The 18,387-nt window shown below is 55.2% G+C and overlaps 1 protein-coding gene across 4 annotated transcripts in view; it reads right to left on the minus strand.

The window, feature by feature from the left end:
- Positions 1–445: 445 nt before the first annotated feature.
- The window catches only part of ENO1 (enolase 1), a 32,415-nt gene continuing 14,473 nt past the window's right edge, over positions 446–18,387 (minus strand). The window contains exons 2-13 of one of the 4 annotated variants that reach the window (XM_036460934.2): positions 13,179–13,205; positions 11,223–11,315; positions 8,833–8,928; positions 7,563–7,621; positions 5,993–6,062; positions 5,471–5,604; positions 4,707–4,929; positions 3,513–3,710; positions 2,569–2,770; positions 2,022–2,130; positions 1,668–1,726; positions 446–864 (exon numbers count right to left, since the gene is read on the minus strand). In XM_036460934.2, coding sequence (XP_036316827.1) covers positions 795–864; positions 1,668–1,726; positions 2,022–2,130; positions 2,569–2,770; positions 3,513–3,710; positions 4,707–4,929; positions 5,471–5,604; positions 5,993–6,062; positions 7,563–7,621; positions 8,833–8,928; positions 11,223–11,307 — 1,305 coding nt within the window. In that variant the 5' untranslated portion in view covers positions 11,308–11,315; positions 13,179–13,205 and the 3' untranslated portion in view covers positions 446–794. Of the gene's footprint in view, positions 865–1,667; positions 1,727–2,021; positions 2,131–2,568; positions 2,771–3,192; positions 3,352–3,402; positions 3,711–4,706; positions 4,930–5,470; positions 5,605–5,992; positions 6,063–7,562; positions 7,622–8,832; positions 8,929–11,222; positions 11,316–13,178; positions 13,293–18,387 lie in introns of those variants that run through there. The other 3 variants (XM_045570590.1, XM_045570591.1, XM_045570589.1) reach the window with 3 other exon arrangements.

Here is an 18,387-nt window from a genome sequence, read left to right on the forward strand (position 1 = left end):
TCTTCATCCCGGCTTCAGGCTCCGCCCCCTCCTCTCAAGGAGAAATTCCATCTGTGAACTGGCACTTCACCTGTGCCAGAGGGTGTCCTGGTCACCTCCCTGCTGATGGACTGCCCTATGGGTTTTGGGTTTGCTCAGCCCAATTCCTTGTGATAAATCTCTTAACAGAGATATCCTCACGTACCGGTGCTTTGCGGGTTAAATCCTGAGGTAAGCAATGAATAAGAATGTCCACCCAAATAAATATTAACACAACTCAATAGGCTGATCAAGTTATATCAGGGGAGGAAACATCAAACACTGAACTTCAAGGGGCAGATGTCAATAAACTCGTCCTTTCCCCCACAAAACACAGCCTTCAACTCTTGCAGGCCTATGGCAATGCCCTGTGAACACTCACGACGCAAGAACAGAGACTCACAGACCTCCACACACACACCGAGTATTCCTAAGGACACGAAGACTTTATTTTGCACACAAAACCACTGGGGATCTCGCCTGTGGACACCTCGGAGATTACAATGCAGATGCACTTGGCTGACACTTGAGAAGCGAGGTGAGAAGAACAATGATTTGGACCAGTCACATGACTACAGGGCTAGGGTTTCCACCAGGGTTCGGTGTCAGGCTTGGCTTTGTGGCAGCTCTAAGCAGCAGTGCGAACACCACAGGGAGGGGAGAGGCAGAGGCCCCCACAGGTACGGGCGGGGGCCCTGGGCTGCCCGTGCAGATGTCAGGAGCAGGGGTCTGATTAGCCGAGTGGTGACCGGGGGCTCGGGCTGCCTGCCCAGAGCTTACTTGGCCAGGGGGTTTCTGAAGTTCCTGCCGGCAAACTTGGCCTTGCTGCCCAGCTCCTCCTCGATTCTTGGGAAGCAGATGGACAGAGGAGAAACAGAAGTCAAGACAACTTATTCTCAAATCCTCTAAAACTGAGTGTCTCTGAGATGTGAAAATAGAACATTCAGTTCCCTTCCGCCCAACCCGCTCGGCAGATTGTCATCCATCTGCAGCCCCATCTCCTCCTCTCCACCCCTCAATGTTTCAGTTGTTATGTCTGTAAAAATGAAAGGCAATCCAGTTTCCCTAACAAGCAAGCAGCATGGGGAAGTAAGGGAACTTAGTGAGAACACGGATACTGCACAATGAAAACATAGTGCTGACGTTATAGACTTTCTACTAATTTGGGGCACTATAACGATAGATGGTTATCTAAAAAACACCCTGATCTGAAAAGATACACACTAAAGTACATGAAATTCTAAGTCATTTGGAATTTGCATTAAAGTCACAAGCAGGGTGGAGACAAGCATGGAGGAACAGTGACAGCTGGCGAGTCTGGGTGATGAGGAAAGGGCATATATTTTACTGCTCACTGTTTCTTTTGTGCTTAAAGTCTTCCAGGGTTGAGGCAGAGGGGAGTTATAAAATCATTAAGGCTTTTATAATTTCCCATGTGCAACGGGGAGCATGTTCCCTCTTCCACCAGCAGATGGCAGCATTGTGCCGACCAGAGCCTGTTTTAGGGCAATGCTACCCGGCACCTTGGGTTCCGCACCCATCTCTGCTCTGGTCTAACCCTGCTCAGGCCCCCTGACTGCACCCGCCCCACAGAGCCTGGAGCTCCTCGTGGAGGGCAGCACCCACACGCAGCCAGGCATCCTCTTTACCTGAGGATCTGGTTGTACTTGGCCAAGCGCTCAGATCGGCAGGGAGCACCAGTCTTGATCTGGGAGGAGAAAACACAGGTCATGCTTGCTTACAGTGGGCATCGAGTCTTGGGAGACATTGTGGGCAAGGGGAGTGTGCTATGGCAAGAAAACCATTTCTTAAGCAGGATCTCTGACCCTCGGAAGAACAGGATAAAAGGGACCTACACACACACACACACACACACACACACACACACGAAAATGGGGCTTCCAGGACCCCATTCACCACCCTCTTCTCCCCAAGTCTGTGCTTGGGGAGTGAGTTCAGAGGGAAGAAATAAGAACCAGCTTTCACTCCAGGGAGCTCCTTACCTGCCCAGTGCAGAGCCCCACCACCAGGTCGGCAATGAAGGTGTCTTCGGTCTCCCCGGAGCGATGGGACACCATGACACCCCACCCATTGGACTGGGCCATCTTGCACCTAAAAGCCAGGAAACAACCCAGATGCCGCTGACTCCATTCCCACCAGAGCCACTGGCCCTTGGATGGGACGACTCACCACCCCTGGCAGGACACCAGAGGGGTCAGGCCCCAGGAGCAGGCGGCCTGGGGAGATGATGGCCCTCGCCCTCTGCACTCAGGCGACCCCGGACTTCATCAGCCCCCTAGTCACATTGGAAAACTGGGTTCAGCCTTCCTGAGGGGAGCGAGACTCGTCTTCCCGCTGTTCTCGGGTGAAATGAAATTACAAGGCTGGGGTCATGTAGTGGATCAGGATTAGGCTACAACTGCCTAATGCCCTCGTCTCCTTGGTGACAGTGCTTTCTTCACAAGCCCCTCCAAGTTCACAGCTCCAGGCAGGGGGCGGAGCTCTGAGAAGCGCAGACCCTGCTGCAGGCGGCTGCCCGGGGACACTCACGCCTGGATAGACTCGGTCACGGAGCCGATCTGGTTCACTTTGAGCAGGAGGCAGTTGCACGACTTCTCGCTCACGGCCTTGGCGATCCGCTTCGGGTTGGTCACTGTGAGGTCATCCCCCACCACCTGGATCTCTGTGCTGGCCGTGAACTTGCGCCACGCTTCCCAGTCGTCCTGGTCGAAGGGGTCTTCGATCGACACCACTGAGGAGAGGGCCGCTCATCAGAGAGCCCCCAGCCCGCGGCCCAGCCTCACCTCCCCCACCCCGTGCAGTGCGCCCGGCCTCCCCCTCCCCTTCCCCTTCCGGGCAGGAAGGGCTCCGGCTCATTTGAGAACATTGCCCTCCCACACGCTCCTGCAAAGGCCGCCCTGGGACCCGCTGTTACTGGTGATCGGGCACTTGGTGGTTGCATCTGGGCTCTGCCCTGACCAGGTTACCTAGCTCCGTGGTTACCCACCCGTAGGGACTTAGCGGCAGCCTTTCTGGTCTGAAACCTCACCTCACCATTCACCGAGTGCCCTTGGGCAACGTACTGCCGGCTGTGCCTCAGTTCCTCTCTTATAAAACGGTCCGGAGAGCCCCTGCATGTCCCGTGTACTAACACGTTAGGGGCCCACCCGCTGTCTTCCGATGGGAAGTTCAGTGCCAGTCACCGGAGACTGACTGGCCCTTACCGTGCCAGGTGAGCACAGGGCCAGAGCGCCGGCCCAGCCTGCCCCCACGCCCTCCCCGCACAGGTGTTTGCTCAGGAGGCTGCTGGGACAGTGACAAGAGGCAGCCCCGCTGTGCAAACACCGGCCTTAGAGCCAGCGAGTCCGCTGCTGCCCCAGGCACCCGTGAGGCCCTCTGCGCCGTGCCATCGGAACCGGCGCCACCCGCCCTCACTGGCGCTGGCCTCCCTGCGTGGCAGCGGCCGGAGGAGGGGACGGCTCGGGAGCACTCACGTGGGTAGTCCTTGATGAAGGACTTGTACAGGTTGGCCAGCTCGTCGTGGGTGATGTACCGGTTGGGGTCGTCGGGCGACTTGAAGTCCAGGTCATACTTCCCAGACTTGAAGAACTCGGAGGCAGCCACGTCCATGCCGATGACCACCTTGTCGGTGTAGCCGGCTTTCCCGATGGCGTTCTTCAGCAGCTCCAGGGCTGGGGAGAGACGGTGGCCACAGGTTGGAAACCAGGGGTCAAGTTTTCTGTTCCAGCTGCCAGTGGAGCCGTCACAGAGAGGGGCACTGGAAAACCAGAGTTTAAGGATCCCGGTTTCCTTTTTCTGCTGTGGTCAGCACCCCAGCGCACCCGAGTGGAAATCTAATCCCGACGCAGAAAAGAGGTGCTCACTGACAGCTGCTCCCGAGCTTAGCGCCAGGAACGCCGTGCTGGCCACAGGACAGTGACAGTGGCAGCGAGCCCAGCCGTCCCGGGGCACGGGCCCAGGCTCCGCCTCACGTGGCAGCAGCACCCGCAGGGAAACTGACAAACACACGTGGCCTCTGTTCCACAGCAAACACCCCCAGCAGATGGTTAGGTTAAGCCACGGAAGGGCCATCTTACGTCAAGTGGCCGATGCCATCACTCTCCAGGGTTGACCCGAAGAGCAGGTGGACGGACGGTCTCTCACCAGGTGTCCTTGAAAGTGACCAAAGAAGCGCAAGCCCCCCTTTCCTTCCCAAAACACTCAGTGTGACCTCTTGTGCTAAGACTCCCTGCACCCTCCACTCAATTCTCACGAAATTCTGTGCCTAAGGATTCAGGGAGACAGCTTGTGAGCATCCGGGTTAAAGGAACAGCGTATTATCGATCACAGTCCTGAACAGATGGTGTCGCCTTGAATACAGGGATTTTAAATTCTTGCCATTGCCAGACAGAGCAAGAGAATCAACTGCTCTCTACCCCAGGAGCCCAATTTAAACAAACCACAGGCTACTGAGAAGTCCAACTAATAAGAAAGTTCCTGCTATTTTTTTTAATGAAGTGCTAGTTCCCACATCCCTCCCCAAACTCTGCAGTTTTGCACTCTGATGCTCTCCAAAGGCAGGCGGGAGCCGCTCCCTGGAGGCAGGTGTGGAAGACCGGCCGGGTGGGTGTGTGTGGGTGTGTGTGTGGCCAAGACAGGGCAGTGAGATGGGCCCTCCAGAGCCTCACCTTCCTTATTCTCCAGGATGTTGGGAGCAAAGCCACCTTCGTCCCCCACGTTGGTGGCGTCCTTCCCGTACTTCTCCTTGATGACGTTCTTCAGGTTGTGGTAGACCTCGGCCCCGATGCGCATGGCGTCCCGGAAGTTGGCGGCGCCAACGGGGAGGATCATGAACTCCTGCATGGCCAGCTTGTTGCCGGCGTGAGAACCCCCGTTGATAACGTTCAAAGCCTGGGAGGCAGAGAGGACAGCTCAGTCCGGAGAAGCTGCTCAACAGCACATCACCCGCATCTAACTGCGCGGCCACGTGTCTCCGACCACTCCCCGGTCACCCTGGTAACGCCAATGGGCACCGTCAGAGGTGCTCACCCTCCCGCACCGCTATTCCTCAGAGAATGCTCACAGCGCAGCAAGTGCGATTTTCACCCCTATACCATATAATCCTGCATGATGGAGCTAATGTGCTAATTAGACTGAACACAGAGCAACCTCCGGAAGGTTGTCTGGATGAAGCCGGGGCTGTGAGGGCCAAGCCCCTTGCAGGAATTTCATGCATCGGGCCTCTAGTCAATATAAAAGTCTTGGGGACAGGGAAACTGAGTCACCGGCTCAAGTTCACGCTTAGCAAGCGGCAGAGGGTTGCCTGCTGCTGACAATGCCAGTGCCTGCTCGCACCACCATGTTGGGAGTCGCAGGTGGACAAATTCATGATGTGGTGGTCTTAGGCCCCACAAGAAAGCCAACACTCTCAACTCCCAAAGAAGCCACTCACCGGAACGGGCAGGACGACCTCAGAGTTGCCAGCCAGGTCGGCAATGTGGCGGTACAGGGGCACCCCCTTCTCCACAGCCCCAGCCTTGCAGACTGCCAGGGACACTCCCAGAATGGCGTTGGCACCAAATTTAGCTGGAACAGAACAGAGTTAAATTGAGGGATTCTCACTCACTAACTTTCTGCCTGGGAGTGCACCTTGAGTTGATCCTGAATCTTTTCCTCTCGTCTTAGTTCCTCCCCAAGTTCAAGTTAGAAATGCAAACTGCTTCCCAGGGGGCCTCGCCTGCCTCTTCCCCTGAGAGAAAGGCCCTTTGGTGTATGGACCTGCGTAGAAAGGACTGCTCTCTGAGAAACGCTCAGACAAGCTGCTGTCACCTGGTTATGCTCCTGACACTTGAAGCTGTGACTGACTAGGGCAAGGCAGGGAATCCGGAGGGACCACAGATGCTGTGTTCACCGTTAGGGACCATGTAACCTAACCTCTCCCCAGAGGACTGCATGCCCTCCCTTGGACACTCACATTTATTCTCCGTCCCGTCCATCTCGATCATCAGCTTGTCGATCTTCTCCTGCTCCACGACATTCAGCTTCTGCGGGGAGAGGAAGCGAGGTCACCCTACGGGCACGGCTTTGCACCCTCGTGGGAGCGATGTGAGTGGACTGTGCGGGGCCCACATCACTTGTTATATATTTGTTTGGCAGGCCAAAGGGAGCTGCACAAACTTCCTGTCATTGCAGAGGAATCGGGACACTGAACTGCCCTTCATTTGCTTTAAGACCACCAGGAATTTCTCCCAGCACCGAGGAGCCAACACAGAAATACCTACGGTCTGGTCCTTGTGGGACAGGTTATTCTGCTCGGGGAACCCAGAGTCACACTTCACACGACAGAGTCAACTTGTGATGCCAAGTGAGGTGCGATTACCACACGCAGTGTGACTTTCCAGGCAATAGTGAGCAACTCGCTGTTCAAACAGCTAAGCTGAGCCACTCAAAGGCAGTTCCCCCTCAGGGTGCCTCATGGCAACTTGCCACGACGGTGAAATGCAGCAGCTGATCAGGGATCAGGGTGCAGACTTCTGGTGAGATTATAAAGTAATAAAACTGGTATCTGAAAACTGGCTCCATGTCAATTTCTAATAAAAATTACTTTATTGAATCACAACAATGTATCATTTTATTTATAGTTCCTTCTAGAAAGCTCTACTATAAAACTGCATGTAACTCCATCACGCCACGTTAACAATTTGGCATCTTTTGCTTTTTGATGAGACACCTGTGGGAAAAGTCAGCAGTGACTTAAGCAGCTGGCTCCAGGGACCAACCCTCACCACGAGATAGCCTGACGTATGCCCTCCCCGAGGGAAAGCTGCCCAGAGAGGCCGCTCACTGCCAGTCATGCCAGGTAAGGGCACAAAGAGCAGGCTGTTCGCCGCCAGGGCAGTAACGAGAAACAGGACCAATCACAGAGTACCATGAGGGCCAGGCCAACATCAGCCCCCAGCACACAGGCTGATTCAGAAGGGGCAGCGCCACACCCGGGACCAGACCAGGCGGCTGTGGAGGGTTTGGCGCGAGAAGCTTCTCCAGCCAGGGGCTTTAACCATCCCCGTGCGAGGGCCCAGGAGCTCTGGAGGGAGAACCAAACCCGCTGAGTAGGTGGTCAGGCGTCTGGGTCCCAGCCCTACTTCCCCACCAGCAGCTCTACTTCCAATACATTTACGTACTGAGGTCCCAACACTGAACAGAGTCAACTGTTAAGTCAGCAGGAATACAATAAAAAATTCCATAGCTCATGAAAAATGAGTCAGTCACCACGGACACCACATCCAACACCCCTGGATGTTAACTCCCCAAAGGGCAAGGTAGTTGGAGGGAAGTCAGGGCTGTAAGCCAGGGACGCCCCTGCCCCCCATTCCATGCACTGTTAGATGTGGACACAGGGAATTGTTAAAAAGGCAGTTATTCTGCTGACAGGGAGTCCGACCGGCTTCTTCAGAGCTCAGGATCGCTCCTCGGTTACGGGAGCCGCGGCTGGGAGAGCTCTGATGGCATTCATAGTCAGTCATTAGTTACGGAGGCAGGCCTACCTTGCTAACCAGGGCAGGCGCAATAGTTTTATTGATGTGCTCAACAGCCTTGGAGACACCTAGAAGGAGCAATCACATCAAATTACTGACATTAATGAAGAGGCTTGAGCAGATGGCTGAGAACTAGGCTGCGAACCCAGCTAGTCCGAAGCCCACCAGAGACCTCCGACGACACCTCCTTCAAATCCCATCTCTCTCTCCCGAGAAATCAAAGGCCTTTCCGGCCCAGGCTCAGCGCTCTCCCCTCGGACCCGGGGTTAGAGCCGCACAGAGCAGACACCGCAGTGTCCGGGGGGCGGTTAGTTGGCAAGACCATGCACTGGAAACACCAGCTGCCAAACCCAAGGGCGTGCGATGCGTTACCTGCGTGCACAGGGCAGGCGCCAGGAACTCATTAACATACTTAACGGGTCTGGAGACACCTGACCAGTGGAGATGGACAGAGGAGAAAAGAACAGAAGAGAAAGGTGGTGAAGGGCAGTGAGGAAAAGAGGAAACAGAAGGCGGAGATTGCTGCAGGGACTGAGCTCACCCTCATTACAATCAAGGCACAGCCCTGTCTGGTTCAGACAAGTACCGGTCTGGGCCCCGAGCCACGGTAACCGGGGGAGGGCCCTTTGCAGACCAGGGACAGGCTGAGAACACTGCCTGCCGACAGCGCCTCGGCCAGGTCCCCCACCCCACAGCCTCCTAGACTTTCATATGGGCTAATGTAGATTTTATTTTGTCTCTGTAAGATCCTGTCTCTCTGGAAGAACCAATTTCTGTCCCCTGGGGTGAGCGACCCCCCATTTGGTTCCATCCACAGAGCGGTGAACAGCCCCCAGGCCAGCCCTGCTGAGTGATGCTGTGGACCAGTCAACAATGATCAAGCTGCACGCTAACCTGCAGCCACCGTTAGCCAGACCTTCCAGATACTTCCTTCCTAGACCCTGCAGAGGGCGATGGTCTGGGAGACCCTGAGAGCCCGCCAAGGAGACGGGCAAGGCTTTTTGTTAGTTAATGAACATGTCTTCTTAGCCAGGAGTTTTACAGACTGGAGACAAGCCACAATAGAAATAGCATCGTAAGGCGTGTCCCAGCCTGGCCATTGTTGCTCAGGGTTGGAGAGTCAGCCTATGCACTAGAGGGTCACAGGTTCGATGCCCAGTCAGTGTGTATACGGGAGGCAACTGACTGACGTTTCTCCACCCCACCCTCACCTTCCTCTCTCTAAAATAGAAGGCTAGGAGCAGCCACGCCAGAGGCAGGTTGCGGCGCGGACTCTTACCCTTTCCCAGATAGCGCGTCTTGTCATTGTCCCGAAGCTCCAGAGCCTCATAGATACCAGTTGAGGCACCACTGGGCACAGCAGCTCTGAAGAGACCTGGGTGGGGAGGGAGAGGGAATAAGACAGTGATGGCTAAGAAAGTTACAGCCCGCACCCAGGCCCCCACCACAGTTGACTGGGTCATTAGGAAACACCGTTACTTCCTTCCCGGAGCTGGGACTCAGACTGTCCTCCTGCCTTGCAGTCTGCATGATTCTGCAATGCAGAGCTTCAGCAAAGCCGATGAGTTTCTCCAGGCTAAGAAAACGCTCCAGAGCAGAGCTTCTCACAGTGCAACGTGCACACGTATTCCCTGGGGACCTTGTAGCAATGCAGACTGCCACCCACAGCGCCGCGGGTCTGGGTGTCTAAGGAGCTCGCATGGCTGTGCCCACAGCTAGTCCGAGGGCCACGCCAGCAGCACTGCCCAATAGAACACGTGAGCCACTTAGGGGATTTAGGATTTTCTAGCAGCTGTGTTAAAGTTGAAAATTAAAAACAGGGAGTAAATTTAACGTATCTTATTTAGCCCAATGTCTCCGATGTATCCTTTCAACTCATAATCAACAGCAACATTCCGAGGTATTTCAGCCAGTCCAGCTCCGGGCCCTGTTGCTAAGTCACCCTGGGACAACCTTGAGTTCCAGCCAGCTTTCAAGTCTTAGAAGTACTGGCTTCAGAGGAAGCCTATGGCCTGGCTGTTCCAGTTTCAGCAGCGGCAGCACTACTTGGGGTTCTCTGCAGAACGGGAGACCAGGAAGCAGGAGAGACCGGGGAAGAGGAACCCAGATAACAAAGTGCAGAGTTTAACACCAGAACACAATCAAGCCGGAACCACCGTCTGCATATACAGCGACCAGCCAGCCAGCCAAGCCTGCACTGTGGAGTGGAAAATGCACAGTCTGGGACAGACAGTGTCAAGGTCGGTACTGAGATCTGACCACAGGGGCAGGCAGCCTCCTCAACCTTCTTGAACGTGTAAGGCATTGCCCCAGGGGAGGTCTGCAAAGAACTGGTGGGTGTGTGGGGATGTGAAGGCAAATGAACAAAGAAAAAAATCAGCTGGGAACTGCAACCAAATGGTCTATTCGTATGCTGGTTGCTGCCATGAGTGTGCGAGCAGGACACACATGTTCTCAACACGGGCCCGGCTCCTCTGTCCATGAAGTACTGGACCAGGTGAAGGGCCGAAAGCAGGAGGGGCCCCAATGTGACCCAGGGACTTGGGGTGACAAGTGTCAGGGCAGGTTTGACCGGAAGCAATGGACCACTCGGGAGGGGGCAGTTGGTTGGCTACACGGGAACGCTATACCTTCCGCTCAATTCTGCTGTGAACGTAAAACTGCTCTAGAAAACACATTCTAAGGAAGGAAGAAGTGATGAAAGGCAAACAAATCTACTACTTCCTGTTTTATCTGAAAAGGATTAAGACACACAAGAGGGAAAGTTCCATTCACTTAAATTTTAAAGATTTTTAATAGAATATGGCCCCACTCCCAACATTCTTCTAGTGGCTTGGATCTTTTTTTTATGTTGTTTTTTTCAAGCCCGTTACTTTCCAAATGGAAAGTTCCACCGGCTGACTAAGCAAGCCAACCCCGTCAGATGCAAGGAAATCCTGGGAGCCCCCAAAGCCCTAGCTCAGAGGGACCCCCTCTCTGAGAGCGCCTCCTAGTGGGTAACAGGCAGGACACAGGCGGACTTTGTCCAATGACATTGGGACTCAGGGCTTCTTTCCGTGGACAAGGCGGAGGAAAGGAGGCAGGCAGGAAGGGCAGGGCCGGAGGCTCCTAGGCAGGCCTGTGAGTCACGGGTGACTCAGCTCTGACTGGCAGGTGTTCACGTGCTCAGCACACTGAGCGGTTCTGCCCAACCTCCTCTTCCATCCTCCCCACATGCCCACATAGAAGCGAGCTGACATTGGTGGAGGTAACACAGGCTGGCTACAGAGGAGCTTTTAAGAGTCCCCATCCTATTTTTTCATGTGAGCAAACTCTTCCTAGGGGTAAATAAGGGCCGTTGGAACAGCCCAACACCCCAAAAAATTTCCCGATCCCTGGTTACAGTGATTTCTGGAAACAAGTTGACAGTCTATTCCCATTTGCTTATTTGGTCACATCAAGCCTGGAAGCAAACTACTGATGGGCCTATTGAGGGTCAAGGGTCACAGCAAGACCAGGGCCCCTGCCTTACAACCCCCCATCCCCAGCCAGGAGTCACAGCCCCAGCATGTGCGGCAAGAAAGGCGTTATTTCAGCAAGAGACTGTTTCCTGCCTCAGACCCTGTCACTTTAAGGAAGTTTTCAAAAACGAAGGGTGGCAGAAGGAAGCAGAGAAACGGTGGCACATACCCTTGGCGGTGTACAGATCCACCTCAACAGTGGGGTTCCCGCGGGAGTCGAAGATCTCTCTGGCGTGCACCTTCAGGATAGACATGGTGAATTCTGTGGAAGAGTGCACACGGTGACCTTTCACTCAAGGTCACTGCTGAGGATTCCCAGACCAGAAGGAACCTGCCCTGGACTGACTATGGGATGCATTCAGACCGCCCAGAAACTGGGAGGGGCAAGCCTGCAGGAAGCAGTGGGAATTGCTCAGGCCTTGCCCCGTGAGCAAAGGAAGCTGAAGAGGTGTGTGCCGGGAAAAGCAAAGCCAGCAGGAGATGCACGTGTTGAGGGGGAATGGCGAAGAGGGGGCAGCTGGAGACTGATTACTGCCATTCAGGAGCAATGAGGGCTGGCACTGCCCATGGAAAGGCAACAAGGGGACATGAAGGTCACAGGCAAAGCCATTTAGGACGTAAGGGAGGGTGGAGACAGGAGGAAAATGTGATTTGTAGTGAAATATTGGATTTGAAGCCTGGCCCAGATTTTATAATGAAATCTGGAGGGAGCGGCAGGCCGTTCCACTGGGGGGTATTAGGTAATCAGGGAGCCCCGTGGCCTCTGCACTGTGACCTTTGTCCTCCGGCTTCCGGGCTTCCAGAACTCACAGGACTTGGGTCTTTAGCAAGATAAGGACATGTCAATAATGACACCCAATTAGCATTGCTTTCAAAGGGCATTTTACCCCATTTACAAAGTAATTATGAGCTGTTATGATTGCTAAGAAGAGGGAAGATTCCATCCTTTGAACACCAGCTAACTCCAAGGAAGGGGCCCTCCTTAAAAACTCATCAACACGACAGCTACGAAGAGCAAACAGCCGCTGACCTCTCCAAGGAAGAGGCTGGTGTGGGCAGAGGAACTGAGTGCTCAGGAGCCATCATGGAGCCGGCGCCCTCCCTTACCCTTCTCTGGAATGTTCTCTGAAACAGCAAAGGGCATCTTTTTTCTTTAAAGTTTCAAAATTAGATCCTCAGTCGCTTCTGTGTAACAATGGGCTTTACTTATGAGCGGGTGGAAAGGAATCTGGTTCTTTATCTCACGTACAAAAGGGCAATTAGTTTATGGGTGGGTTTTAGTCTGGATGCATTTTTAAGCACATCTTCACTTCGCCTCCGCACCCGGGGGCGAGAGCTCATTTTTTCGCTTCATTTTAGGGATAGGAGACAAAGGAACCGACGTATTTCATGACGTGAAAATAAAATTCGTGCTTAAATGCTGGGGGGAAGGCGTTCGGGTTCGGGGAGCACAGGCAGGAAGGAAGATGGGTCTCAGCAGGGGTCCCCGCAGCTTTCCGTCTCCGGGCCCGGACCCGGGCAGCGGGAGCGGATCACGTGGCCGCGGCCTCCATGTGCCCCGGGGGCGGCCGCCCCAGCCGGCCGGAGCGGAGGCCGCGGGGCGGAGGGAGCAGCGGGCCGGCGGCTTCCCCAAACCACACCCTCCGGCCGTGCGATGGGCGGCGGGGGCATCGGGCCGGAGGGCCTCCCGCTCCCCAACGGCTCTGCGGCGCCGCAGGGTGGGCCCTCCTGGGGTCACATCAGGCGCCGCTCATCCCGCAGCCGCGGCAGACGGACGCCCGGCCAACTGCGGGCCGCGGGCCCTGCGGCGGCGGAGGGAGGGAGGGAGGGGGCAGCGGCGCCCGCCTCCCCCCGCTCCGGCCCTCGCTCCATTTTAGGAAGGCCAGGCCTGCAAAGCCCCAAACCTCCCGCTCCCAACGCCCGGTCCCGAGTGGCTGAGCGCCCACCTCCCGACCTGTTTGGCGGCCCCGTCCCGCCCCGACCACAGGGCGCTCCCTCCGGGGCCGCCGACGCCGCGGCCCCGCCTCGGGCCGCCCCGCCCCGCCCCGCTCGCCGATCCCCCGGCCCCGCGTCGGAAGGACCGGAAGCCCCGAGGACCCCGCAGGCGGCCTCGGCGGGCCCTCACCTGGCCGGGACGTCGCCGAGGAGGGAGCTCAGTCACAATGTGCGGCGCGGCGAGCACTGAGCCCGTCCCCGCGCCGCAGGCCGGGACTTCCCGCCCGGCGCCCGAGGCCCCGCCCACGCCCCGCCCCTTCCGCGCCGCCTCGCCTCGCCATTGGCCCGGAGCGCTGTCACTCGGACCCTCCCCTCCGGGAAACGGGGGCGCCTCGGGCCCCTGGGGCTGCGGGGGGAGGGACGGCGACCCGCGAGGGGAGGGGGCGCTGCAGGGCTGGGGGGGCCTTGGCTCCCCCGCGGCTGGGGGGTGCGGCGAGGCCCCGCCCCACTTTACTCCAGCCCCCCCCGTGGGGACCCCCGGACCCGGGGCGCGGACACCCCAGCGGAGGGGCGTGGTGCCGGCCGGCATGAGGCTCCCGGGATCCGGCACGTACTCCGAGTCCCGCACGCACGCAGCGTCCCGCCGGCGCCGCACGTCGGGCCTTCGACCTTGATGACGACCTTCGCGGCCCGCCCTCTCTCTCCGCCGCTACCCCCCGCCCCCTGTTCCCCCGCAGCGGGGCGTCGGAGACCCCGTGGCCCAGAGACGCGGTGGGCCCCGGGCCTCGGAGCCGCGTCCTCCCGCCCCCTCTCCGGGCCCTGGTGCTCCCGCCGCCGGCGCTTGTGCGCTGGGCTCCCCGCTGCTGGCCTGGGGACTTTATCCATATTTTTCCAATTGCCTTGCATAGAGACATTCAAATATGTATTTGGATTTAATTATTTCTTCTGGTCGGCAGCAAAAACTGCCTTTCTTCCTTAATTCCTAGCATTAAAAAAAAAAATCTCTCGCTGCTACTGGCTTAGGTTTCCAAGACATCCAGTAAAGATGAATGCACGGTATTTTCCACTAATAAGCAAGACCTTTAGGATTAAATTAAGCAAACAAAACAAAACAAAAAACAAACAAAAAAACACAAGGAAATTGTAAAATGTTTCCTAAAGCACCAGATGAATTTTGCAAGCAGAGTTTGTGATTTCACCAGCAATAAACTGACGTTTCAGACTGCTTAACACCAAGATCCCAGCCCTATGACTCAGCAGCAAAATCAACAGCCAACATCTCTTAAATCGTCCCTACAGAAATCAGCTCTCTTTTTCAGAGCAATTTTAAGGTGTGGCCCTGGACAGGCTCCAACACAATATTTTCTTTTGCCTTAATGTGGTTAGAGAGAGAGAAACTGGCTCTCTGGCCAGAACCAGTAATTGCTCGCAGGAAATCAAATGTAGAACATGATCACAGATAGCTGCTGTTGCAAGATTCTGGGGACCACAGCACAGAACCCTGAGCCAGCACTAGGACCTCAAATTGTAGTTCACATGTTAATGATTGATGATGCCCTCAGACCTTTCCCAAAATCCACAGGCTGCCAAATGCCCTCCCCGTCTCCATGGCTCCTGACCTGAGGCTTTGTTAGCAGGCGGTGAGGGACATTGACCTTGTTACAGGCGTTTAGTTGTTTGTCAGCACTGACTGATGTGCTAGTTGAGCAATTTCACTGCAATGGCATACCAATGGCACTCACCTTGCTGGTGGGCAGGGAGGGGTAACGAGTGCCCGAAGCTATTGTCAGAAGACTACATCTTGAAGCACTGCAGGTGGCACCTGTGAGACCATCGCACCTGGACACTGGGATTGAGAGAAGGTGAATTTGCCTCTGACCCACCTGAGGTTTCTGTGTCCCTGATTGAACACTGCCCTTTGGCTGAAAAAGGGGCAGATCTCCAGCCAGATAAGAGTCTTCAGGGTTGCATATGTGGCTCAAGGAAGGTAAGGGATCAGAGGACTTAGGGAGGACTTTAGAGCAGTGGTTGTCAACCTTCTAATGCTGGGACCTTTAAATACAGCTCCTCATGTTGTGGTGACCCCCAACCATAAAATTATTTTCTTTTTAAATATATTTTATTGATTTTTTACAGAGAGGAAGAGAGAGGGACAGAGAGTTAGAAACATCGATGAGAGAGAAACATTGATCAGCGGCCTCTTGCACATCTCCTACTGGGGACGTGCCCGCAACCAAGGTATATGCCCTTGACTGGAATCAGACCCGGGACCTTTCAGTCCTCAGGCCGACGCTTTATCCACTGAGCCAAACTGGTCTTGGCCATAAAATTATTTTCGTTGCTACTTCATAACTGTAAAGTTGCTACTGTTATGAATCGTAATGTAAATATCTGTGTTTTCCGATGGTCTTAGGTGACCCTGCTAACTAACCTTACAGTTATCAAGTAGCAATGAAAACAGTTTTATGGTTGGGGGTCACCACAACATGAGGAGCTGTGTTAAAGGGCTGAGGCATTAGGAAGGTGGAGAACCACTGCTTTAGAGGATCTAGGTGGATGGTCCCTCCACATAACATACCATGAAGATGTGTGTGTTTATCACTGTTTCGCACATACCAAAGACTGTGTGAGCCCGGATGGAAAAGCCTTCGGGAGCATGTGGCTCCTTGTGATTCACTGTCTGAGAACAGGGTTTCCATGGAGGCTCGGCATGGACCATGAGGTAATGAGAACACCCCTCCCCCGACCTGTCACCACTTATAACAGTGTGAGGCCTGTTTTCTGCCAGCTGTCGACAAGGCTGTGACTGGGTTGCATGGATCATCTCCACTTCTCAGAGCACAGAGGCTAGCTGACCTGCCCACCCTGCAGCTAGTGAATGGAGGGGCCAGAGACTGACCCAACCACTGAGCCTCCTGCTCCTCACGGTGAACTTCACCCCAGCCTTGAGTCTGGGTGAGAGGCCGCAACCCTAAACTTTATCCCGGGAGCCTTCCCATCCTTTGCATGTCCAGACCATGGCTATACCCACAGACACAGCTGAACTGTGGCAGCTGCGGGTTTGAGACACGTGGCTCAGGGTTTGCTGGGTGCTGTAGTCTCTCGAGAACAACTGAGGAGAGAGCAGCTCGGAGTCGGAGAGGCGTTACGTTGCATCACAATTCCAGTTCCAGTTCCAAAATGCTCCCCGCCCCACACTTGTGCTGGCACTACTGGCACCTCCTAACGGGAGGGCAGAAAGTCTCTGGTTTTCCAGGAACCCCTCACAGTTCTCCTGAAGCGAGTCCCTGCCCTCCTGCGTTGGAAGTGCTGACTGATGTTGGTTTTTGTTTGTTCCCTGATGGTGAGGATGCTGAGGGGAGAATGGAATTCAGCCCTGTGTTCCTAAGAGCCCGTCTGCATCCTCTGTGGAGAGGGGAGAACTGCAGACTGGATCATTTATTCTTGGCCAGCGGGTCTCCTCAGAGCTGGTCCCAGGTGCTTTAAAAGGACAGAAATGCATTCTCAATTCTGGAGTCCAGAGGACTGAGGCAGCGTCTGCTCCTGGCCTCTGTCCGGCTTCTGGTGGTTGCTGGCCCTCCGTGGCCTGTAGATGTGTCGCTTTAAACGGCTGCGGGAATGCTCAAAGTTCTCTGCCGCTCACTGCCTCCCAGTTGCTCTTCTCTCAGTCTTCCTCTTCTTCTGCTCTCGTCCCTCTCCCGAGTTGCTCGTCGCTCTCGTCTCTCTCTCTCTCTCCAAATCTTCGGGCGTCTCTCTCTCCTTGCCCGCCTCTCTCCCTTCTCTCTCTCTCTCTCTCTCTCTCTCCCTCTCTCTCTCTCTCTCTCTCTCTCTCTCCCTCCCCCCCCCCCCCCCCCCCCTCTCTCTCTCTCTCTCTATATATATATATATATATCTCCATATCCTTTGACTAATTAAAAAAAAAACTTTTACTCAGCTTTTTAAACTAAAAAAAAAAAAGGCCTCACCTCAGTCCCTGGCCCAGGGCAACGGAGCCGCTGGCACTGAAGCTGCACTAACAGCCCATTCCCGGCCGGCAGGTCACGCTCAGGAAGGGAACTCAGATCTGTGTAAGGAGCCGCGGAGGGCCCTTCTGGGGAGGCAGGAGGGTGGGGTGCAGGACCATGCCCGCCCCCCAACCCCTAGGAGGAGACGGACTTCAGAGGAACTGGGAGCTGAGCTCAGGTTATTGAAGATCAGGCAGCAAAGGGGATAATTTAATCTCGGAGGCTCCAGAAATGAGTGCAATAACTACAGAGAGGAGATCCCACGGAGGCCGAAGCAGCTCCATTTGAGAGAAAAACAATGAACAGTTTGCAAAATGATTCGAGGTTCCTGCCACTGGGCCGACTGTTGCTCCCTGTCAAAAGGGTTTCCCGGTGTGTAAACACAAGGCGAATTCCAATGAATCGCCTCTCAATCCCTCAGAGAGCTTTAGAACATCTTTAAAAAAAATAAATAAATAAAATTTTTTAAACTATATTTTTATTGATGTTATAGGTGAGAGGGAAAGACAGAAACATCAGTGATGAGAGAGGATCATTGATCATTTATCGGCTGCCTCCTGCACGCCCCCCCCCCCCCCCCCCCCCCCCCCCCCCCCCCCCCCCCCAGGGATCGAGCCCACAACTTGGGCACATGCCCTTGACCAGAACTGAACCCGGGACCTTTCAATCCACAGGCTGATGCTCTGTCCACTGAACCAAACTGGACAGGGCTGGAACATCTCTAAGACCATCCCATGAAACCTTGAGATGAAAATAAAGGAAAGGAAGCCACAGCCTCAAGGCTGAGCATTAGTCTGCATCCTGGGCTCCTGCCTCCTCCTCCATTCATCACGAGCAGACCTCTGCTTCCTGGAGAGACAAAGACGCTTCTGTTACTTCCCAGGGGAAGTCGCCCTGTTTGGACACGGCCCCGGCCTCGCGGGGTGGCACCGATGGGAGAGGGACTGCCTGTGGCCAGCGCCAAGGTCTCTCTCAGTCCCACCCTCACAGTGCCCTTGGGTTCCGGCCAGCACAGATGCCAGCTCCCCGAGGCAGGAGCTTCGTTAGGAGTTGAGTTTATTCTCCTCTGAGGAGTTGCCAGCCCGGTCCCATTTACGGAGAAGCACAGAGCCTGCACCCAGGCAGGACTCTGGGCATGGACATTCAGAGGCCAAGGAACGCCGGGATTCCCCCAGTTAGCATTCTGTCTCCAGGATCCATCTATGTTAAGATACGCAAAGGATTTTCTAAATGTATTTTGATTGATTTCAGAGAGGAAGGGAGAGGGAGAGAGAGAGAGAAAAACATCAATGATGAGAGAGAGTCATCCATCAGCTGCTTCCTGAACGCCCCCCACTGGGGATGGAGCCCGCAACTGAGGCACGTGTCCTGACTGGGAATCGAGCCGTGACCTCC

This window comes from Pipistrellus kuhlii, unplaced genomic scaffold (genome assembly GCF_014108245.1).
Source record: "Pipistrellus kuhlii isolate mPipKuh1 unplaced genomic scaffold, mPipKuh1.p scaffold_m20_p_34, whole genome shotgun sequence".
Lineage (NCBI taxonomy): Eukaryota > Metazoa > Chordata > Mammalia > Chiroptera > Vespertilionidae > Pipistrellus > Pipistrellus kuhlii.